Source organism: Cyanistes caeruleus, chromosome 1, assembly GCF_971803275.1.
Source record: "Cyanistes caeruleus chromosome 1, bCyaCae1.hap1.1, whole genome shotgun sequence".
In the NCBI taxonomy this organism is placed as follows: Eukaryota; Metazoa; Chordata; class Aves; order Passeriformes; family Paridae; genus Cyanistes; species Cyanistes caeruleus.
The window spans coordinates 47,704,171-47,728,951 of record NC_141701.1 but is presented as its reverse complement, the minus strand read 5'-3'; the positions used below and the strand labels follow the sequence as shown (position 1 = coordinate 47,728,951).

General features: G+C 39.4%; 1 protein-coding gene and 1 long non-coding RNA gene across 9 annotated transcripts in view; one reads left to right on the top strand and one right to left on the bottom strand.

The window, feature by feature from the left end:
• Positions 1-18,439, top strand: part of LOC147655484 (uncharacterized) — a 24,482-nt gene extending 6,043 nt beyond the window's left edge. For 2 of the 5 annotated variants that reach the window (XR_015287351.1, XR_015287349.1), the window contains one exon: positions 7-656. This is a non-coding gene — a long non-coding RNA (uncharacterized LOC147655484). Of the gene's footprint in view, positions 1-6; positions 657-2,920; positions 2,990-3,078; positions 3,214-4,414; positions 6,814-15,225; positions 15,303-16,107 lie in introns of those variants that run through there. The other 3 variants (XR_015287350.1, XR_015287352.1, XR_015287348.1) reach the window with 3 other exon arrangements.
• On the bottom strand, positions 442-24,781 carry ABHD3 (abhydrolase domain containing 3, phospholipase). Of its 4 annotated transcripts, none has more exons than XM_086890801.1 (10): positions 24,467-24,774; positions 22,765-22,928; positions 21,250-21,377; positions 19,991-20,173; positions 18,315-18,360; positions 15,397-15,509; positions 11,774-11,947; positions 11,078-11,126; positions 10,828-10,993; positions 442-2,548 (listed from the first exon to the last, which is right to left on the bottom strand). In XM_086890801.1, exons 3-10 carry the CDS (start codon positions 21,336-21,338, stop codon positions 2,370-2,372), a joined length of 999 nt encoding a protein of 332 aa, XP_086746927.1. In that variant the 5' UTR covers positions 21,339-21,377; positions 22,765-22,928; positions 24,467-24,774; the 3' UTR covers positions 442-2,369. The 4 variants fall into 4 exon arrangements, with proteins under 4 accessions (XP_086746927.1, XP_086746930.1, XP_086746920.1 ...); XM_086890804.1 differs by lacking the exon at positions 24,467-24,774 and adding an exon at positions 23,515-23,750; XM_086890794.1 differs by lacking the exon at positions 21,250-21,377 and having other exon boundaries at positions 24,467-24,781.

Genomic DNA, 24,781 nt, shown 5'->3' with positions numbered 1-24,781 from the left:
CTTCAGCATTACATATCCCTGTTGATTCCTGGATACTCAGATCACATGAAAAGCCAAATAAAGACCCTGTGAATTCACACTGTTTTGAATAGAGGGCATATTGTGGACTTATAAAACTATGAGGTACAAAGTTAATACACAGCAAAAATGTTTATGGCACTTGTTTCTAGCTTTAGTGTACCCTGTAAGATGTGATGCGTCTGCATTTTTTGTTTCAGAAAATCTGACTATCTATTGAAGATACCCATATTAAAATTTGATTGTCATCACTTTGCACACTGTGCTTTTCCCTGATGTGGTGTAAGGACACTGTACATCTGGGGGGGGGGGGGGAAACACCAGCTTTACAGACTTTTGCTTGATGTAGCTTTAAAGATAAATGTCTCATGGAGACCTCTATAAGGATTAGACCTAAATTAAGACAGTGCAGAGAGACAGAAATTCTGGCATTAATCATATTACTTTTATTTAAATGGTAAGGTGTGATTTAATGTAAGTGGTTTTATTTTTATTAATACTTGATGCTGAATTTTGAACAGTACTGTACCTAAACAATTTTACAAATATAACACTAAATACACTGTTTATTGCTCATTGTTTTTGCATGAACATAAAACCTAGAAATGAATACAAGAATAAATAAGGCACCCTACTAATACGGTATTTTTCTTTATTGTAGTAGCATGCACTAAATTTTATTTTGCTTTTGCAAGTCACTTTCCTAATTTTTCTTATTAAAGAAAAAATAAGTTTGTTATTTGGGCAAGTGCCTGTTTGGAAAGTCAAAACTTGAAAGCACTTTTAATTTTCTTAATTCAACCGTCTACCTTACAAAACAGTTCTCGTATAGCATGTCCCAATTTCTTTTTCTAAAGACAAAAAGTATTTTTGTTCTTCCTTTGCTGTTACTAGGAAACATGCCTTGCAAGAGGAGTGTTCACGTACTGCTTGAGACAAAAGACCTGACTTGCTTTTTTTAGCTACATTTTCTTCTTGTTACTGACCCTGCTCAAAAGATAAAAATAAAAATGCAGAGGCATCTTTCCTGACTTCTATGTGGCTGGGCCCAAATCACGGATCAGCAAAAGATGGGAGCTCCACAGATGCTGCTTAAGGGCTTGCTTTAAATTTCAGTATGCCCTAAATTAGGACTTCCCAACAGTTTCAAAATACATTCTAACTGTCCTTTCTCCTCAAAGGCCCACGCTGGCTGTCACTCTGTCAGGGCTCAGGAGAACAGTGATGCCTCGGCCACCCTCACAACTTGTAAGCTGCTAGGGCAGAAGTCCATCTGCAGTGGCTTCAGTGGCTTCAGTGATTTGACAATTTACTGCCAAAATGGTGACAAATGATCAAATAAACAAGTCAGTGGCACAACTCTGACTCCATCTCAACTTTCTTTAAACAGTCTGTTCCATTCTTTTCAGAAACGATATGAAACAATAGCAGAGACAAAAGGTTTGAATTTGTTTTTCTTCTTTAATTTAAAGCAGATTATATAACAATTTCCTGATACTCTAATATTTATTCTTTAAAACTGAAATGTTCTAGGAAGGTAATATAAACATAGCAGGTTCAATCACAAAGCTTACCAGTTATATGAAGTATGTGTTACTTATGTGACAACACCCAGCTTTACATGAACTCTGAAATGCAAAATGTCTTTCAATTACATAAGTTATTACAGTACTGTTTTAAAGGAATCTTTTGGTTATATGTAAACACTATAAATTAGCTCTTTAAAAAATAACCATGTAAGACAGGTATGGCATTGACACAGTTTAAAAAACAATAAACAGCCCTAAATCTGAATGAATACTCTCAGGGCAGAACAGCAAAAGCAGGTATCAGTCTAATGCTATGGACTAACATGCTGAAATTTTGACTTATCTGAAGTATCAGTACTTTTATTTGATCCCTCCTTTTGTTTTCATATTTTAAGATTTTCACCATCAGTGCTCTAAGGAATGGGCTAACTGGTACTATATGTGACAGGATAATATATAAGCTATTTTGAGTGTTGCCATTCTAATAGTAAAAGCCATCTAAATAAAGTCTTCTAAGTACATACTGGTTTAAATTAAAATCCTGAGGAATTACAATCTCTCTACTTGATAGTTTGGTTAAGTGCAATTTGACGTATGCAGAACACTGTTTCATTTAAGGTCATTCTTAGTAAGGCATATTAAAAATAAATATAAAAGTGACAACATACTATTTAGTTTCTTGCTACAAAATCTTAGGCAAAAATATTTTTGCATGTAGTAATGGACTTTATCCATTTGCTGGCTTACAGGAGTTAAAATTTGTGCACTAAGCTGAACTGCCCTTGTCAGAATGTGCCACTGTGCTATAATAGGGGTCCAAAGCTACATGCTAAAGATTTTATTTCCATGCTCAAACACAGCTTGCACAAACTGCTTGAAGACTCTGTCCATGTAAGTGCACTTCCTTGGCCATATTCCTTCCAGAAAACCGATATGGCCTCCACACGAAGTCAGAACCAAAGCAACATTTGCATTTTGTTTGGCAGTTTCTACTGGTATAGCTAAAAGGTGGGGAAAAAAATATTTTAAGTCCTTAACCTTCTATGAAATGCCAGTCATTGAATTTAAACATTTCTCATATTACGTATGAATAAATAGGCACAACATTAATATTATATGCTTGAATGTCTTACAAGGTTTGGAACCACAGCTGTATTAAAAGCCATTTTTCTCTTTATCATTAATTCACCTTACCTATGTGATTTTTTTTTTTTTTCTTGGCTGCTGTAAAAATTTCAGCTTCATTTGTCTTTCACTCACACTGATTGAACAGCACCCATGTTAATGCATACTTAGGATTTGCTATAAATGGTGTAAGTAGAAGGACAATCAACACTCTAATTTTTAACTATTATTGCAATATTCAATTTCAGAAAAGCTGAGGAACTAGGACCCCAATTGCAATTGTATGAGACTCCAAGCACAGAACCTTTAATGTCAGGGTAAGATTTGGTCTGCAAGATATCCTATCAGCTAATATAAAAGATTATCATTGTATCTGATCTGCCATGTTTACCACCTGCATGTTTAGAGCACACCATGCAAACACGCTGGGGGATGGTTCTTGCCCTCAGGAACCCATAATCTTAAAACAGAAGGTAAACAAAGAAAGAGGAAGGGACGAACAATTGTATAAGGACACAGAAAGCTGCTCCATGCCACCCAGGTTAGTAGTTCTCTACTGCATAGTGCATAGATTATTACATAATCTATATATACACATATATATTACATAATCTATCCAGATTATTAGACTGGAGAGTACAAGGATTTTTCTTTTGCTGTATTAGTTTTTCTGATCTGATTAGCACCCTAATCCAGTTCCCTATGTTAATGCCAACATCTGAATAGTGGCAGCCACAGTCAGATGGAGCCTTCACTGTGGTGGTCATTTCAGCAATGACCTACAAGTAGTTTAAAGTCATCAGTGAATGACACCTGAGATACAAACTGATCTGGAAATGTGTAGGAGGGAGGCTTCAGTGCCTCCTAATTTGAATCTGCATAGATGTGTGGCTTAATCAATTTCACCACCTGGGCAGTTCCCTTTGTGAAGGAAAATAGAGGTCAGTTAGTACAGACTGACTCCAGAGAAAGCGAATGACTTTACAAAGGGCACTTGGTGAGATGGGATGACCCTGTTATCATTTGAACTGGTTGACACAGCAGTGGAGCTTTATATCAAGACTGCAAACTCTACAGATCCATAAAAACTAAGTTATTTAAGGAAATTCCTGTGGAATTTTAGGTATGCTAAGTAGACATCTGAATGAGCAGAAATATCAGCACATTTCAGTAAAGAATGCCTTTCAAAGTTCCAGTTTTCAAGTAAGAAACTTTATGAAATGGAAAAAAAAAATAAAAATCATAAAGATATATTTGATTATTCAGGATTGACAGTAAAAGCAACAGCAAAAGAAAAATGCTTTGTCCAAAGAAGGGAGTAGCAGCAGTTTCACTGTGTTGTCTAAAAAAGGTTATGACAAGAAAATAACGCTGATTTTAAGTCATATACTGCTCAACTACAAATGCCTTGTCACTACAACACTAAGCAGCAAGTCATTTGCAAGATTTAATTACTTTCTCATTTGCTTTAAAGTATTTTTGAATCAGATTCAATTTTGGGGGTATTCAGTTGTTCACAACCCATTCTGTCTGCACTTTCTTCACAGACACCTTCTACTCATTCCTATTTCTAGGAGTCTGTTCCTTTACCCCTTTATACATTTGCTATCTCAAAGGTCATTATCCTTGAATAGTCCCTATCTGCATATTACCACCTTATTCATAGATGTGCTCCTTACTTTCATTTGGATGCTGGCAAGCTCAGCTGTGTGCTTGACATGCCAGTTTGTCTTCATTTTCAGCAACCAGAGTAAGAGCACAGAGTTTAAGCCCTTTGCTTAGCCAGAAAAGGACCCTCAGCCAGAAAGTCACAGGAGAACTTGAGCGCAATCACTGTGGTGAACAGCTGTGCAACTGAAAATAGATCAGGGCAGAAGCACTGGACCGGTGGAGCCAGGGGAGCAGTCTGTGCCCCAGAGATCCCTACCAGCAGTGCCTGGAATGACACGCTCTGTTCCACTCCAGGGCCTCAGCACAGATGCAAAACCAACTGCCTGCAGAGCTGGGTTAGTGTCTGTTGTGAAGGGGTGTTGCAACCTCCCTGCTCATAACATGAGGTACCTGGCCATGCCCTGGGGGAGCACGGACTGAGCTCCAGAGAGCAATGGTGGCTCTCTTGCAAAATATGTGATGTTCTTTCCTACTCAGCGCTATCCATTTCTTCCACTCTTTCCCTCCTTTCAAAATTGCAGGCAATTTCAAAATTGCATCAATCTAAGTAGTTTGTAGATTCCAGAATTTACTAAGTGATTCTGATTCTTTACTAGGAGGAAGAAACTGTGCTTCTTACTGTTTCTACAATAATTCCTTGGCTTTTCCTTTATTCAGCTGGAAAACTGAAAATACTGAATGCAGGATCTAGGCCTTTTAAGGCAGTACTGAGGCCACACTAAAAAGTCAATGCTGTAAAAGCCTAGACTGGGGAATAGCACATGCTGAGAACATGAGATGCAGAAAACAATGTGTTATTTCTTGCAATCCAACACATGCATCATTTTCAGACTCAGCACGTGCTTGTCTGGAGTTTTGCCTGAGTTAATCTGCTCGGCAATCTCTGATCTGCCTCTCTTGGATTCTGTGGAGGAACACATTGCCATGTACAAAGAGTGTGGCTGCAATTCATGTCAGCTTCTGTGGACTGCATAGGAGTTTGCCCAGTTATCTGTACCAAGCCATCTGCTCTTCTTCCCTCCAGTAGCCTGTGCTCCATGTTAAACAAAATCCCAAGAGAGAAGTAGGAATCAGACACAAACCCCGTGCCTGCTTCAGCCGGTGAATCACACTTTCCACACCTGTTCTGCAGCTGTCGGCCTGGTCACTGAGGGGACTAATAAATAGGCTTCTGTGCAAGGGTATGGGAAGGAATATGTGAGGAGAGACAGATTTGACCTCCAAGTATCCAAGATAGGCATGAGAACTCCATCAGTCCTTACAGATTCAGGATCAGCTGCTAACTGGCCTGAACATATCTCTTCACTAGCTAAAGCATGCAAAAACATGACAGTCATTCAATTTGGCAGACTAGTGTCAATGTGTAGGGAGAATGTCCCTCCCTGATAAGAAACTGCTTTGCTGGAGGATTAAACGAGAGATCATAATAAATGTCTCCTCTACTATGCCAACCCACCTGGGGAAGCCCTTAGAGGCCAATCTCACCATGACCTCTGCGTGCCTGTCATTCAGAGGTTGCCAGCTCCCAAATCAGTTTGCTGGTGGTCATTCATTCCCAAACTGGCTGGCAATACTGGAGTGGGTGCCATGTACTGCCTGCCTCCACACAGCTACAGTGGGTCTTTCCTAGAAGCCTACCAGTCCTGCACTAGGATATTGATTATTTTCCAGATCTGGTAAGGTGCAAGCCACATGCAGATCTTTTCAAATGTCATCTTCTCTATCCTGAATTTCCCTCTATTTGTCCATGTAACTCCTTCCCAGCAGAGCTTTTTGCTCTAGAGGTTCTCAGAAGAGAGCTGAGTATATTGTGTTACTCCTCAGTGCCAAAATGCAAATGATGCTTGGCAGTGGTGTGGTACTTTTCTTAAGGCTGTTCCTATGGACTGTTAGCCATCCAATAAATAAAACCACAATGCAAGAGAGTAAATTTTGCAATGTAAAGGGCAGATGAATGGAGCACTGGATGTATGCATTCTTAGGAGATAGGATGGCATGCCAAAAGATACCACTGTTTATTTTTGTCCACACGTAACTTTGTACTTAAGTTTCTTTTTGGCCAAAATCTGTAATGCTGTTTGATCCAGCAAGCACAGACCTGTGACTTGTCATCACAGAACTGCAGTGTAAATACTTGCATGCAGAATTACTTCATTCAAAACCAATTTGTTGTACATTTTTTGCCAAAAAGAAGTTATTATTTTCTTAAAGAACAAAAGAAAAACCATGTAAGTCACTGCTGTCAGACATTCCATTTTTTTGCTTGATTTCTCTCTGCTCCTTAAACTTTTAACCTAATTGTTATCTGTCTGGCCATTCCTTGGCCATTTGGTCTCTCCTGACAACTTCATTCTACTATGCTCTTTTACGTAACAGGATGTAAAGTAACACCTAAGAGCAATTACTCCCAAGTTTGGTTCCAGGGGGACAGAAAAGCTTCAGAGAGTTCAATAAAATATATATAACCGAGCTTCAGACATGTGCTTATTTGTCACAGTGGATCAGGAGGGAGCTGGCATGGTACCTAGCTCCAAAGGCAGGCTTCCAGCTCAGGCACAATGCTCATTGGCAGCAATTAGCTAAGCATTAGTGTAGTGAAATTTAAGTCAGATGCCTAATACACTGCTTAAAGTCTCTTCAGAGAAAAATGCCACTTCAGATGAAAAGTTAAATGCGACAGTGATAATGAATTCTATCACTCCATCTACCTGATTTATTTTTCACATTTACAAAATCCAAGGGCTTGACTTGGCTTTATTACATATTTCCTGAAGCAGTGGCTTGTTTAAATTAGTTATGGTGAGAAAAGTGTCATGCAGTGAAGAAATCGTTTGTTTTCATTAGTCAGTATTATGCAATGTGAGAATTGCATTCCAGAATTAAACTACAGATACATCAGCCGCCAAGCTCTGTGAACTTTAAACAGCAACATTAAGGAAGGACTGCAAATTGATTGCTTCTTCATAATACTGGATTGAGATCAAATGGCACATTTTCACAATATATTTAAAAATAACTGTGGGGAAGTACAAAGCATACCAAAAAGCACATGAGAAGAAATAATCAGGTAGTAACAAGGCAGCATCTGCACTTTTTAAGGGAAGTGTCTCTTTAGGTCCACATTATGTAGTGACAAAGCAGACTTGGTTTTGTATTCCTCAAGTTTTCTTACTGGAAGATAGATGTCCCTGGCTTTATGGAAACTATTTCAATACAAAAGAATTTTGGCACAGCTTTCTCCCTGATGAGTTCTCTAGGCTGGTTTCCCAGCTCTTGGAAACCGCAGTATCTACAACAGAACTGGAAGGTAGCTTAAAAGCTGGTAGGTATTACCGGGAGAGATGAGGCATGAAATAACCAGTCAACAAAGTCAATAAAAGGCTGGAGTTTGGATGAGAATGAATTTTGTGGCTTTGAATCCATGATACAGTTGGGAGTGGAAACTGACTTTGGTTGCTACAGACGTCTATGGGTCCACACATAGAAGTTTTTAAGTCAGAAAAAAATGCCAGTTGCCAGACTAAAGTCACCTCCAAGAGTAACACCAACCCTTAATTTTTGCTAACATAAAAAAGCTCACAGGAGATGTCAAGATGTCATGATGAATGAACTCCAGTAACTAATGGCAGCAGACATAAATCCCAGGCTGCTAATCGGGGTGCTCTGTGTTTCCTGCTAGTATGATTCCCACTGAGGGTACACAGCACGTACGAAAAAGGAGCCAAGGATAGACAGATGTAATGGAGTCATGCTATTAGCTGGAAATCAACATCATCCTGGTGGCCTTTTCTGAGGTAAACTTGTCTCCACAAGTACAAGGGTTTACTGCTAACAGCATTAACTCTGTGAACAAGGAATAAACGGATGTCTAACCACCCAGATATCTTCATGGAGAAAGGCTGGTTATGGTCAGAGTTTTAAGAGAAGATGGACAGTCATTACAATAGACTCTTAGCGCTTCCTGATTCAGAAGTACTGGTGTTCTACCTTGCCCTCCTCTACACTTCAAGACTTCAAAGGCATCCTTACAATAGTTTAGATACCTAATTTTACACAAACAACCAATATTCACGAAGACTTGTGTTACTTTTACAGAACAGCTTCAAGAATTGAGAGATCTACTCTGTTGGCAGCTGTACTCTAGGGGACTCAGTCTTTGAGTACTCAAACTACACAACACAGAACTGCTGAGGCTGTAAGAGACCTCTTGAGATCATCTACTCCAACCCCCTGCTCAAGCAGGGTTACCAACAGCAGGTTTTCCAGGGCTGTGTCCAGTAAGGCTTTGAGTATCTCAGTAGATGGAGACCACACAAACTATGCCAGCATTTGACCACTCTCACAGTAAAAAAAAAAAAAAAAAAAAGTTTTTCCTTGTGTAGAGATTGAATGTCATAGGGTCAGATCAATAGCTGGCTCTTGAGAGCTGGAGGTAAAAAGAGGATGGAGTATTTGCATTAACTTTCATCTAGGTAACAAATATCCCAGTCCCAGTCCTTATGGGCTGAGAAAGGTTAACAAATCTTTCAGGGACTGAGATTTGTTCAGGGACTGACTGGTTTACTGCTGTTGTCACCATGCTAATTAGGTAGACCCTGCCACAGTTATTACTTAACTTTAGAGAGATGCCACAAACTAAGCTAGTGCTAAACAAAGGGGTGAAGCCATTGATCCCTCTCTCAGATACTCTGTGAAAGAAATGTGGCACAGCAGATGACCTCCCTACTGTACTGTGGAGAAAGTCATCTCCAGGGTCCTAATACACATAAAAATTATCTTCAGAATCACTAGCCAGATTTTATATTTGGATATAGATTTTAGGGTCACAGCCCATCCATTCTCATTTTCAGGCCATTATAAGATTATAAGCAACTGTCCAATTTCAAGGGGAAAAAATTCCACAGAGGGTAATAAATACAAAAGGACTAACTCTCATTCAGAAAGCCTTTGAATTGGAAATTTTTTAAGGTGCATACAGTATTCTATTGTAATACTGCTATGTTTACTCAGACATTACTTTTTTTTTAAGCCTCTGTTTTGGCGAATGTAAGGTATCCCCAGTAGCAGTTCGGCTAATCTAGAGTCACCATTTTTCTCCCTCATATTATGGTGTCTGTCATCTCTTTACATTGTTCATGCAAAGGATGGATGCTTTTTGTTCTAGAGAAGAAATCAGATTTTTTTCTAGTGCACTCTATTCTAGTGCACTCTACTGGAGTAGCCCTTTTCATGACACATTTGTCTCTAACTGGTCTTCAGTTACTATAAATTGTAATGTGTGTGCATGTTACTTCAGTAACTGGTCTTCAGTTACTATAAATAGTAATGTGTGTGCATGTTTCTGTATGTGTGGTACATCTGCACACAGATAAACAGTACACACAAAGAGTCTCTTCCAATTCTTTCATTTCTGCTTGTTCTGATCTGTTTGCCTGCTCACTTTGGTTTCATGACTCATTCTGCAAGAATCTCACTTCACTTGTGGTGGCAGAAGAAAACTTCCCTGAAATAAATCAGTTGTATAAACTACATTTTTAAAGGTGTCAGGTGCTCATTGCTGAAGACCGTTGCCTCAATCTCAGCTGTTCATTTTAGTGGTTTTCCTCTACATTAGCTTTTGTTCTCCTTCTCAAAAGCTATAACCAATACACAGCAACATGTATATATTTTCAGAATAGTTAGAAACAGGGTTTTTGATCCTCAGAGGAAAAACAAAATATTCATAACGATCACTTGTTTGGCATGAAACAAAAAGAAAATGGAAAACGCAGTTTTCAGCCTGTTACTTAGCTGATATTGATTCTTCTTATTAATTTCAGCTCCTTCTAGGAGCTCACCTTTTATGTATGTCTTCTCTTACCCTAGATTTTGGCCTACATTATTAGATGTAACTGACTTAGATGGGTTGTTTTTACTTTTAATTTACAGGCACTGGGGATGACACTGAGATCAACAGATAAGAATTTCATGTCATCTCAAACATAAGCGACTGCCATGCATTCTTTGTAGGGACTTAAAGAACGGCAGTAAAAAAACCCACTTGTTTCCAGTTTGAATTCTGAATGACTACATCCAGACATCAGAAGTCAAGCTCCTTTTTTATGGGTTCTCTTCATACTTAGTGAACAGAAACAGATGCTTCTGAGAGGGTACCACATCTGGTGTCTTCCTTACACTGAGATAACCCACACCCTTAATGTGCCTATTTCTTTCTTTTACTGTAAAGACTCCACTAATGCCTAATGAGGCCACCCCCTATACTTTTCCATTCTAATCAAGTCTCTCCATCATCATCTGTTTTTTATATGTCTTAAACTTAAATGCAAGGCTGACCCCTCCATGGAAGTTTTGATCCTACGTGCAAGTAACATTTCAGTACACTTCTACATGTGGGTCTGAGTTTATTCTGTAAGCTCTGTAGTTTGTCTTAATACAGATATTTTTGCATATACTGATAAATTTATTTTAAAAAGCCTAAACTTACCATGAGCTGGTGAGAACACATCATCCACAGAGTTTAGACATAACACTGGAATTCCAATTGACTTCAGCTTGCGACATGGGCTAGCATCTTCATAGTAATCATCAATTGAACGGTAGCCAAACATGACTGAAGTGAACTGCTTATCAAATTCTCTGATAGTTCTAGCCTGAAGTACAGAATTCAAATAGGGAACTATGTCAGCATTTGGAAAACAGCATCCAGCTCAAGCAGTTGTAACGTTTTCACATACCTTCATCACAAGATCCATATCAAATAATTTCTCCAACATTTGTCGATGCCTAAAAAGAAAGATAGATAAATTGGAGGGCTTGTTTTTTTTGTTATGTAAACAAATGTAGTTCTCTGCTTTACAGATACATTTACAGAAGTAACTGTCTAACATTCTTGTTTTTAATTTTCTGTCGTATCAAAATTCTGTCGAGAATTCAAGAGCAGAATAATTGTTCATCCATATATAGACACATCTAGCAAAATGGTAAGAATCTGCATAAGCCATGAAAAGGATGCAAAAGATAAGAGAACTTAATATTTAGGAATACAAAATACACCCTCGTTTTCTAAAGCCAATGATGAACTAGGCCTTTGTGTGCTCTTGCAGTCAACACTGACTTAAAACAATTATTATATATACAAACCTACTCAAAGTCAGTATGTGCAAGTCTAAACATTTTAAAAGCCCATTTACTTAATCCATAGATAAAGAAGTATATTGGGCTTGTTGTGAATCCCTTGAGCAGCATATAAAGTTAGTCACATTGATAACAAACTTTCTTGAAAAGATCCTTTTGATTTCAAAAGTTACCAAATAATGCACAAAGAATAACTGGAGTTGTTACAGAATTAATTTTACCAATATTTTTATACCTGCTGTTGATTTCATGGTAAAATCCTTTCACCTTGCTAAGTATTTCAGAAGGCAACTCACCTGCTGATAGAGGATTGTAGACAAGTGGTCAAGTAATAGTTGAAAAGAAGCCAGTTTAGTGGCTTCTCCAGAGATTCTATAGATTCAAAAACATTCCAACCCGCAGAGAAAATTGCAGCTGCCATTAAAGGAGTGTCTCTGCCAGTTTTGCCCAGGTAATTTAAAAGAAGCATGCTACAAATGAGAAACAGAAACATACATACTATCAAACTGTTAGCTTCAATTTAGAGTACATGCAACAGCCATGTTTTTGTCTGTTTTTCAATAGTTTCTCCTATGAGTCCTACAGTTGTGCCTAGTACACCTAGGAGGTAGTCACATAACATATGACTCATGAAGTTTACTTTCACTATTATCAGAGAGGAACTGGATGCACTGTGTGGGGTGTGAGTAGGAGTGCATTTAGAAATAAAGATGTACTAGTCTTCAATCACTAAAGGGAGGGAAAAGTCAAATGATTCTTAGTCATGGAACAAGTATTCCCAAGTGTTAGTAACTTTTACCATCTTACAAGCTCTTGGTCTTCCTGATGTGATGAATCTGATCAGTGTGCCTGACAAACACAAGCTGCCCCTGGCACACCTGCCTCACTGTGAAGAAGTCTTCTGAGATTAAGGTAGTGCCATTACCTCACCTAACACATGAAAAAACATAGCTCTTCTTTAACACAAAGTATGTGAAGCATGAAGTCTTGGTTAATAAATAAAACTAGAGAATCAAAATTATGACCCAAATAAATGGCTCAGCTCTTGTCTTTCTGACCAATTGAAACTTACAGTCTCTACTAATAACGTACACTTGAGTTGAAAATGGGGGGAGTTCACAAGTATCTACTGTTCAAGTGCAGAAAAAATAAAACAGGAAGAGAGTAAAATAAAAATACTGACAGAAAAGCTCCAAGTCTTACTTTACTGTCTGAGACCATAAAGTTTACAACGAGCGTTTTAATACCAAGTCTTCAACACAAACCACTACAGTTAATTAGTAACATTAGGAGAGCTCCCTGGATTGCTACTCTGTACCTTGGATCATCTACTGTACTTCAGGAGACAGCAACCTTTAGCAAAGACATTATGAATCAGCCTTGTATCACAGAGACTTTATCCCTCTGCACTACGTGCCACATCATAAGACAGCAGTCCAATAAACCAACCGAAAAAAAGTTGCAGAAGCAGAAGGAGCACTCCCTAACAGAATTCAGAGGGTATATGTGGTAGAGAGAAGGCTTAGGAGTCTTTATGTTACAAAATAAAGCCCCTTTCCACAATAATACCTACTGAAGATAGTAGAACAGGTAGGTTTTTTTGTTTACATTTATATATGTCTGTGAAGTGAAAATCTATTTTAATTCTTAACTGGGGAAAATTTGTCTTATATAGATTATCGGACTATTCAGAAAATTCTGAAAATAGATGGTATAAAACTCCTGTAAGATTAAGACATGTGGATGATTTTTGCAGTATGTCCCTGGTGAGATCTTTGCTCTTGTTTAATTTTAAACATGCAGTGCTCCAAATAATTTTGAAGCATGGAACAAGTTCTCATGTAGATAATTAGAGACTATTCCAGTGTTCTGTACAATTAAACATATGCTTTCTGGTTTTGGTTCAGTATTTTAAGAGCATATTGGAGGGGGAAGGTAGAACATCTTGACTAAATTGCCCAGTGGTGCTGGTGACATATAGGCCAAGTACACCACACAGATTCCTTGTGCCATTGTAACAGACTTTGCCAGTATTTTGATACCATAACTAGGTTAAGCCAAGGACAGAAATGACACTAAGGGCTGATGTGGACTTGTGCACCAGTCACAGAACTGCCAGCTTCTACCACCTTCAGCCCTTCATAATTGCCAGGCACAGGGAATTGTAGCCATCCCACCATCAACTGCCACAGCAAGGCACAAGCAGACCTGATTTCTGGAGAGTACTGAGGTCAGTATTTTGACATACAGTCAAGGACCTCAATAAGAAAAATATTCTGTGGATCTGCTATTCATATGTAAGGAGGAACTGGTCAGGTAGAGAAGATGCACAACAGTTTTGGCCACTGAGATTATTTGATGATGGATTTTTAAGATTAAAAGTAAGTGGGTAAGGTAAGCAGCAGAATTAGAATACTGGAGAGAGCTGGCTTTCATTTGCCTAAGGATCTGATTGGCAAGATTTCACATTAGATGACCCCGATGAGCAAACAGGACTTTAAGGATAACCAAACATAAAGCAAAAGCGTGATACATTCTGATATGCAGGAGGTTGAGCAAGTGTGGCAGAGGATCACATGGAGGAAAAAAACCCCTTCTGACCAATTTCAAGGAGGAAGTACCCTTAAGGTAGAAGAGGGGTGGTCTGCCTGGGAGAAACAGTCATTGCCCAAGCAGGCAGGGATGCAGTTAGTAAAAGTGAAGTTCAGCTGGAGCTGGAACAAACAAGGGATGTGGAAGACAACAAGAGAAAGGTTTCTGCAGCAAGAAAGTCTTCTGTAAGTTTTGGTACAAAAGAAGACGCAGAACAAACAACATCCTCAGAACAAACATTCTCTTCTTTCCCTTCATCAGTGAAGCCAGTCATCTCATCATAGAATGCAATCAGATCACCTGGGCTTGTTTTGTCCTCGATGAAAACAGTCACCAGTATTCCCTATACGCCTGGAAATGGCTCCCAGAGAATTTTCTCAAAGAACTGAAGTTAGGCTGACCAGCCTTTTTCCCACCTGGGACCACTATTCAACAGAACAGGGAACCTAGTGACTAAAGATCTGTGATAAAGCAGAGAATACTAGTCTTTAACAAATATGTATTTATCTCAAAGGTCCTACTAGTCATTGAGAGATTAATGTCAATATATATGGGCTGTATCTGCCCATCCCCCACAAAATTTATCAGAGAAAAGGGAAGTCTCAGGAAGGTACCATTGTGTCTGCAGTATTCCTAAGGAAAATTCTCCTCTGCTACAATTTTTGTTAAAGAGGCTGCTGGAATAGTTCTGCTAGTTTCTAACAGTGATTTTTTTTTTTTTCCTAACAAACTGTGCTATCATTGTCTGTTCTTGCTGTGCTTTCTGGAGAGAAGCCAGGACACAGCAAGTCTTAATACCACATGCTCTACCAATCCCTACCGGTTTGAACAACAATACTACTTCTTGCTTCTGAGCCAGACAGAGATAGCAGATCTCTGATATCTGAGAGCAGATATCCACACCTCTTCCAGCCTAACCTAACCACACACTGCAGAACACAAACAAAGTGAAGACAAATGTTATTGCCAGAGGTTGCTATGAAACATGGTGTATTAGCTCAAAATGCTACTCTGTTCCAAAGACAGCCTCCATAGTTTCCAGACTGTATTGCCTCCCTGTTTGGCTGTCAACCTGCCTGTCATTGTTTCCTGTCTTTCTCCACCCCACTCCCCCCAATTTTTAAATGTTAGCTAATTTCAACCTTCTCTGACACAGGGGTAAAAGCCTCAAAGACAGGAAGTTTCTCAAAGTCTTTTGCATACTGGAGAGAAACCCAACTTGCTTGAAGTCCAGTAAGTAATGCAGGTATTCCAGAGTAATAATTTATAATCAGGCTACACCAGTCTTATGATCACAGTTAAGCTGACTTGTGTTACACAACCTTACCCTCCCATAGAAACACCTGCTGCCATGAATGGAGCTGACGGGTGTAAACTGTGCACATGATGAATAACAGTCTCTAAATCTTCTGTGTTAGCTGCACAGTAAGTCCTTGGTGTCTGTAAGGAGTCAAGAGGGAAAAAATGCCATCATAAGCTTTTATATTATCCTTTAAGGACAAAGCAAACTGAACAGTGAATCATTATATAAGAAGATAAATTTAGCATTTATTGTGAAGCTTCACTAAATGCCAAATATAAATCCAGAGCGTTTCACAAGGAGGTGAAGAAAGGAGTTATACTTGTTAACATTACAAAATAAGAGGTGACAGGTATCTTCGGTATCTGCAACCTCCAGGTCATTAGACAAAATCTGTACAGAGAACAATGTGCTAAACTAGACAGAACTAGATCAGAACTAGATAGACACTGATATTTTTAAAATACCCCAAGGAAATGGAAACATTATGAAGGCTGTGGTTTTCAGAAAAGGAAGTTATAACAATTTTACTATATTCACCCACATTCAAATGTGAAAGAAAGCATTAGATTTAAAGTTCTATCAGCCAGCATTTGAAAACTAACCCAATATTTAGATTCTACATACAACACAACCAAACAAACACATAAATAAATTCCCTAGTGTGGTTTCTCTAATTTAGTATTCTTTTAACTAAAGCAATGAAACATATTTTATCTGTTCTTTATCCATTATTAGTGTCTCTTTAAATCCTGAATCAAGACTTGGAATGACTCCTGCTGGCATCAGATTGGGTAACCCCTTGGGTAAGCTTTGGTTAACCACTTCCCTGCTATTGAAGGATGAGCACAACCTTTGAGCCTCCCCTGCACAGACACCTGGAACAGGCCACATAATCCGACCTGAGGGACTATCTGGAGCACTATGAGGGAGACAAGTCCATTCAGGTACCATAAGAATCACAATAACCTAAGTTTTTTTCTAATGGTGTTGTGCAGATCTCACCTACAGAGAAATGAAGTTTGTAACTTTAGAGTTGCTACTAACATGTCAGTGACCTGGACTTAAACTACAGGTACTAACTGAACTGCCAAAATTCAGTGAAACATTAAAACTAAATATAAAAATACATAACTATGAGTTAATGGAATTTTTCTGTTGCCTGAAGTAATGATGGATTTCAAGGGTGTTTTTTTAAATTGCTTTCAGTTAAAATGCCTGGCTATTTGTGGGTGATTTTAACAACATTAAACTGATTACTTAAAACACATTTAACAAGAATATTGAAATGCTGATGTCAAAGATTAAGAAATGGAAAGAAAAGCCAAATCTAGATAATTAAAACTGAAGACATTTTAAATTTCCTTTTATGTTGCATTTCCATTTCTCACCCATATGAATCACTCTTCACTGTTTTACATCCTATTAATTATAAACAGTGTGAATGTGTTTTAATTGTCAACTTTACAAGGAAAAACAAATTATTTTTAGTAACTAGCATCTAATGCATTCTAAATGAAAATGTATTTGATGAAAGTTTATAAAACTGGAGATACATCTTCTATTTTAAATTCAGTTAATTCCAGGCAGTTTAATGTTTAGCTATCTACATTTTGTATGAAGGTATTTTAGAACACCATCTTAGCTCACAGTGGTTGTGGTCAATATAATATTTTATTATTCCAGAGCAAAAATTCACAATAGCTTTCAATAATCAATGAGAACAGTATTCTTTAAATAGCTATTATTTGTTGTAAATTTGCATCTATCTTTAAAGTGACTAGAAGAGCTGCTTACATAACTGATTTCTACTGTGGTGCTTAACTATGCTTCAGACTCATTAAGTAGGGATTTTATACTAAAATGTTGAAACCCCTTTGCAGAAAAAGTGGTAATTTCAGCTGGTTTGCTGCACCACAAGAACTTATAAAGCTTAAAGATGTAAATCCGATTACAGTAAAATACACACAATGTATCCAAACAAGGGATCTTTTCTCTAAATGATTCAGAAATTCATCAATAAGGACTTTGTGTGTCACAAAACTGCTTTGTAGATCCATCTCCAAAAGTATGCAGAAAACTACTCTTAACATGGCAATATTTGCATTGAAATGCTTTATCTGATTATGGGAAAACATTCTGAGCTTTTTAAAGTTTGAAATCAGGGGCTTAAAAAAATGCAAAACAATACCGAGTATTATGCACATTCATTCCAGCTGCAGAATTGTCAATAGAACACATATGAAAAAACAAAGCTTATTCAGCAATATTTCATCATGCCTTGTCCCTAGCTACAGAAAACATTTAGCTTCACGATCTGAGAAATGGACAGTTATTTCTAAGCAAACATGATATGTCTGTCCCAAAAAAATATCCTCTGTGGCTGAGTTTGTGTCATGATCGCTGAGAAGAGGATGAGAACACATTTAACTTCCAGGATACAGATATCCATATAAAGCTGGTTCATTAATTCATTAACATGTAGTATGGATCAATTTTAATGGCACACCTTTTTAACAATATCAAAAATATATTTTAAACTGAGAAAGAAATTACAGTGGATTATATTTGGATATGTATGCTAAATCAATGGGAGAAAACTGCAATGATTGAGCAGAGATGTGCACATTTTAGATACTGCAATATTTTTGGGAAGAAAATGCAAGTATTGTTCATTTTAATGTTACAGATATTATTAACTGAATAATTTCCTAGAATGAAATGCTCAGAAGAAATTGTGTGTTAACCACTTGACCCTCTAGGGTTTCAAAATAAAAAATTAATATTGGCACATGATTGATCTACCAGACGGCTGAATTCTCTTCTCTGTATTTTTAACCCATGCTCTGAGTTTGTCATTTAAATCCAACTGTACAAATAGGCACGAATGATTTCATAATTATCACTTATAAGTGAGAGATATTTATCTTAGAAGTTATCCTTACCAAAAGCTCCTCGCCAGCAATTCCCCGATTGTTAAAAACCACGCATCTAAAAATTGAGACAGTAAATTCAATTGTGCACATTGTTCATTTCACCAACAGAGATAACTTAAACACACACAAATAAATGAAAATGCATAAAGAAAAATAAGCCACTTCTGTGAATAAGTTCAGCACATAAATATTTACAGATCTACAGATCCTAGAGGCTGACCTGTGTGAAACAAGCTTTATATCAAAATGGAGCTCACTGAGGTCAGTGGGACTACCAGAGCTCTGTGATTTGTTGAGGCCAGATTTCAGGGTGAGAACCCCAAGGTTTAGCTGAAGGTGGTACACACATGTCCTGCACTCTGCCATGAGCTCTGCCAGTGCAGGGGCCAGCCTAAAGCTACAAAAAGAACATCAGAGATCTCTGTGTAGACATCCCCCAAAGCTACATAATTCTATTACATTGGAAAAAATGAGCTAAGTCAAAATGATAATGACAGCTGGAACTAAGTTGCAGGTTCTTGGGAATGATTTTATTTTTTTTTTCATCTGGTACAGGAGAAGTTTCTGGTCTCTCTCTGTTGGTGGGAATCTCTGAATCTTCTAGCAGTATTACCATGATTTAAGAATCCATTTCTCAAAAAATTTTACTTTTCTATTACTCTTCTATCATCTCACTGAAATAATTTTATTAAATAATATACATAGATGGGTTAAAGGTATGAAAGAATACTTATTTTGGTGTTTTTCTCAAATGTTGCTGTTTAAAAACAAAATTATAGCACTCTCTTGAAATCTGACCTGAAGCTCCACTTTTGAATGTTCTAGTTTCTTCCCTTAGGAAATGCAGATAAAACTTCCAGAAAAACTTTAAGAATTTATAGTAGTAAGTTATTACTATGTAATGTATAAAGTATATATATCTGTATAACCTCTCTTAATATAATTAAGATATAGCTGAACATGTAGATAAAAGCTAATATTTACATATTAGAAGAACTTACTGGAGTCAGCACCAGAAGCCAATCTGCAAAGACAAAATCTAATATTCCAAATACAGATCCTGGAACAATGACAACTTACTGTAATGTGCAGCAGCAGCAATACGGTTACATAAAGGAGTCTACTCATTGACTAATCCACTTATGTTACCCAACTCTGACCAGAAACCTTAAGAATGAAACCAAATTACACAGTGACAATGAAGAGGTGACAGACCCGCTCAAACACCATCCATAAGAATAGGCTAGCTCTCCTTTCTGCACCCAGGAATCTGAGGCTGCTGAATCAAGCAATTTTGGCATTCAGCAGCTGACCTCCTCCAAGGCTTACGGCCAACAACCCATCCACACAAGTCTTGGAGCTGAATACAAACCCTTTCTCTAGAAAGTGTAAAGGTTAACACCTAATATAATATAAGAACTTAAGAAGCAGCAGCAAAGCCCTATGCAGACTTAGCTGGCTTTCTCTGCAATCTCTGGGGCACATCTGTACATATTAAAACAGTCCTTCCAAATGTACTGCCTGTTACATAATCCCACTGTGATTATTATTACTAATAACACTTTTTTACATAAACTACTGTATTCAGATCTCATTTGCCTTAGGAAAGCATCTGATACATATACATACTGATACTGGATCCTACCAGAAGCAGCAAAATGAATAGCAGTGGAAAACAACAGTACCTATATCCCAGTGTTTCGCTTTGATGGATCATATGAAGAATGTAGGATTCCTTGCTTGTTCCTGTCAGGCCAGGCAATAACAGGACAGTGGGTCTTGTGCTGGCATCCGGATAATATAAGCTGTCATTATTATCAAACCAATCCAGTGAAATCTGTCCTCCATCTGCTGTTTTAATGAGCTCACTGAAAGGTACATTTTAAGATAATACTGATTAGATTGAAAAATACATACACACTATTAAGAGTGCTTGCAGTTTACAAATTACCAGGTATGAATTCTGCATTTCTCTTTATGTTTTAATACTCAAAGTGCCACCTGACTAGGCATGTCTGCATTCAGAAAGAGTTACACCTACAGCTGACAAGACTTAGAACAGTCAATTTGTGGAGTAATTCCCACTCAGTAAATGAAGACATGGCCTTTCATAAATTGCTGCTGATGTACTGGAAGCTTGTAGCTAATGTGATTTTTGGCACTGCCTTGTATTTTATACAGGCATTTTTGTGTACTGCAGATTTCCTTTGAATCATCTGAGAATCTTTTGATAGCACACTGGGTAATGTGATAAACATTTATTGCATTATTTTCCTTTTCATCCAAAGAAGTAGAGTGCACAGACACACACTACTGCATCTTTCACCCCTTATCACTACAAAATGTGCTAGAATGCACTCTTATAGCATGTATCTTAATAATGTAACAAACACTGTAATAGCTCACAAAGTTATGCAGGCATTAAACAATGACAAAAAAGTTTCATTCTTTTTTTTAGAAACATACAAATCTTCCCACTGCTTGGAAATTTGAACAGTTACAGTGCAACTTTACTTCCATAATTTAGAGAAGTAGTTATATAGCTAAACATGTAGATAAAAGCTAATATATACATATTTTAATGGCTCAAGGAAGCTGGTGTGGAAACTACCAAAATGTAAGCCCACCTTTCATTTGATTTTTCTTTTGAAATTCTTGGTAGTGACTACTGCAGATTTTAGAGGTGACCAGCCTTGTTGGACTCATTAGCTCAGCTTTGCCCTTTTTCAGTAATGGGAAGTAGATGCAATGCTAGTGAGTACTGCCAACACAATCTAAAATGGTGCAAAATAAGCACTGCCCCACGGAACTATGTTTCTTCTCTCAAAACCCTTGAAATAAAAGTGTACAAGAAGGACTAGAAAAAGTGAACATGGCCATACCACTGAAATGTTTCCTAGTTACTAAAACCAAGGGAAGCTGCTAAATGCTAAATCTATTCTACCGTGCAAGCAGAGCTGAAACAACTTGTGTTGCATCCAGGTTCCGGCGCATAAAAGTCCTTCTCCTTAGGTCTTGTGCCAAATGCCTCATTTGCCAGACTAAGTCTCATTTCTGTGTGAAAGAGATCAGCTGAGGACAAAAAATAAATATAAGGGATTTTTTCCTTATTCTCTTAGAATTTAGGCATGAAAGAACACAACAAACTCTACAGGTGAAAGTTTCTCTGAAAATCCCAGAAGTTCTGTATATTCAAAACAAGGCTGAATGTGGCTGTGCTATGGTTAAGGTACAACATGTTGGTTTAATGGACAGATAAAGTGACTGCATGACCTTTGCAAAATAATGGCATTCGAACACCAGAATATTTGATAAGCCAAATAATTGTGCTGTCATCCAGAGGGGCCTCAACAGGCTGCAGAAATGGGTTGACAGGAACTTCACAAAGTTCAATGAGGGGAAGTGCAAAGTCCTATGCCTGGGAAGGGAACAACCCTATCTACCAGTAAAGACTACCCATCTGGAAAACAGCTTGGCAGAAAAGGACCCAAGGGTCCTCCTGGTGGACATCATGTTGGACATGAGCCAGTAATGCTTCCTTGCAGGAAAGATGGCCAAAGTCTGGAGGCTTTGGAGGCTTAGGAGGAGTATTGCCAGCAGACTGAGAGAGATGGTTCACTGAGGGAGATGGTCCTGCCCCACTATGGAGCACTGGTGAGGCCACACCTCAAGTACTGAGTCCAGCTCTGGGCTCCCCAGTCCAAGGCAGACATGGACATACTGGCAAGAAGCCAGCAAAGGGCCACAAAGATGACAAACAAACTGGAGCCTATCTCCTATGAGTAAAGGCTGGGACAGCTGGGACTGCTCAGCCTGAAGAAGAAAAGGCTCAGGGGGAACTTAGCAATGTGTTTACATACCTGAAGGAGGGAGGGAGCAAAGAGGAAGGAGCCAGGCTCCTTTCAGAGGTGCCCATTAACAGAACAAGAGTCAATGGGCCCAACCTGAAACATGGGAGGTTCCCTCTGAATATTCAGAAAACACATTTTCGATGTGAGAGTGCCCAAGCACTGGCACAATTTGCCATGGGGTATTCTGCAGTCACCATCCTTATGGAAATCCGAAAGCTATTTTGACATGATCTGGGTGACCCTGCTTGAGCAGGGGAGTTGGACTAGGTGACCTGCAGAGGTCTTTTATGACCTCATCCACTGTGTAATCCTGTGAACATATAACCACATCAGTTCCTATATTGTCACCTATATTTCTGTGCTACAAAACTCTCTGAGATAAAATACGGCCATTTGGGAACACTGACCTTTCAAACCTAGATATTAGATCATATTAGATTTCATACTAGATCCATTATAAAGATAGTTTCAAGTCTATGACAAAGTTGTGAAGGTGGGCATACAGCAGAAAAAACAGGCACAAACTTGAGCAATGACAGTGGGTGTGACACAGAGTAAGAGAACAGCTGGATATCAAATCAATCACGTTCCAGAATAAAGGCACTTACTTCCTGTACTGTACTTGGGGTCTAGATGTGATAAAGGGGCGCAGGAGTGTCTGTACCCGACCTTCCCAGCACCAAATCGTGGGATAGTAAGTTTCTGTCACAACAGGGCAATATTCCTCGAGAAAGCGGCAGAAACGATCATTGCTTGCCACCAGCTGGGGTTTCTAGGAAAAAAGACTACAGTCAGATACGGGCATTCTTACAAAACAAACTAAAAAACAAATAAAGAAATGCAGCTTATTTAATTTCTCTCTCAGGGAACTAATTTATTTCATATAATCATTTGCAATGCTTTTATCTTTCATGATGCAGAGATAAGAAAATGAAAATCAAATAAAATGCCCAAGTGAAAAGTGAAACCCATTAAGCATAATGGGTTTCTTATCTATTTCTAATAACATACTGATCTAGCTCTACTTTTACCGTCATGGTATATTCACTGACAAATTAAATTCACACTGTTTCTTAGTGGGCAAGAGAGATTTTACCAAGTCCGTTTTCTTGGATGTCACAAAAATGACATAAAAATGCCATTTAATTCATGCATGCACTTTGACCGTAGTACCCTTTCTAACCTGGTAGGGCACTTCTCCTATCTCATTCTACAGTACACAAGTACATGAGTTCCTCCTCTCTAATAATGCTCAGCATGCAGACAATTTACTTACAATTTCCATTTGTATACCAATTAACACGGAAAAAACCCTGCGTATCAAACATCTCAGGTTTCAGCAACCGTATTTCTTATACCTTTCTGTCACAATGACTCCCCAACATGCAAGCATTAATAGGACAATAGCAGATGCTTTGAGGAAAACAACTCCACATAAACAGCTGTAATGGCATATCCTCCCTTCACTTTTCTCCTCTGAGCAAAATCAAGTACCCTCTTCTGTATGGAGAGGAATGCTGTGTTCCCAGCGGTTCCCTGAAGGACTGTGGCAATACTCAGGTCCTCAACGGTCAAAAACCTTTTGATATGCGTTATTTTCAGTTGATTATGCATTCAACGAGGCGCTCTCACCACGGGGCCACTTCAGATCTCATCAGGCTCACCGTATCCAAGTAATTTGCGATTTCCTAATTTATCTGTAAAGCTACTGCTGATGAGGAGATGCCCAAGAGTTCTCCAGTCCCCAGAACGCTGTCATGGTGCCTCCAGAAGTACTCAGGATGGTACCGACGGGGACACAAGGGCAGCAAAACTCCTTTATCACCTGCCCTGCTAGTGAACCAAGTACGTCGGGTTTATGTTGTGGAGGGCAGTCTCTTACCTCCCTTTCCAAACCATGGCACCTGGCCAAGGTCTCCAACTGGTACAACTCCATTTTGAGGACTGCCGATACCGGAGCCCCCTCCCCTCCCGGACCGAGCACGACCAGGGGAGCCCTCCCTCACCGCAGGCCGGCGGCCTCCGGGGTTCGCGGCGGCCCCGTGGAAGACGCAGCCCCGGCGGGCAGGGGGGGCTGCGCTGCCGGGCCCGTGTGGGGTTCGAGCGGGTTTCGGCCGGCCGGGACCCCGGGGCGGCACCTCCAGGGGACGGACGAGGGCTGTGAGGACAAGGCGGCCGCAGAGCCCTGCCCCCCAGCCATGCCAAGTGCTATCCCGTCGCCTATGGGCGGTGGGTCGCGGTGACCTTCGGGACTGTCCCCATCGGCGGGACACCTGCGGAGCCCGCCCGCCCCGCCGCCCTCCCTCTCACCTTGGCGATGCTATTGAGGTAGTAGCAGGCGTAGGCGACGCCGAAACCCAGTACCAGCGACAAGCCCACGCCGGAGCCGAAGAACCCCACGCGGACCTGGCTCTCCAGGTAGAGGGAGAGCTCCCTGGTCAGCACCTGCCAGTCCATCGCACACGGGGGACGGCACGGCAGGACACCACACCCCGGCTGCCGCGGGCGAGCCCACCCCGGCCGAGGGAGGAGGAGGAGGAGGAAAGGGAGAAGGAGGAGCCGGCGCCCGCCTCCCGCTGCCGCTGCCCGCGGCCCGCTCCGCGCTGCAGCGCCGCCCCGGGACCG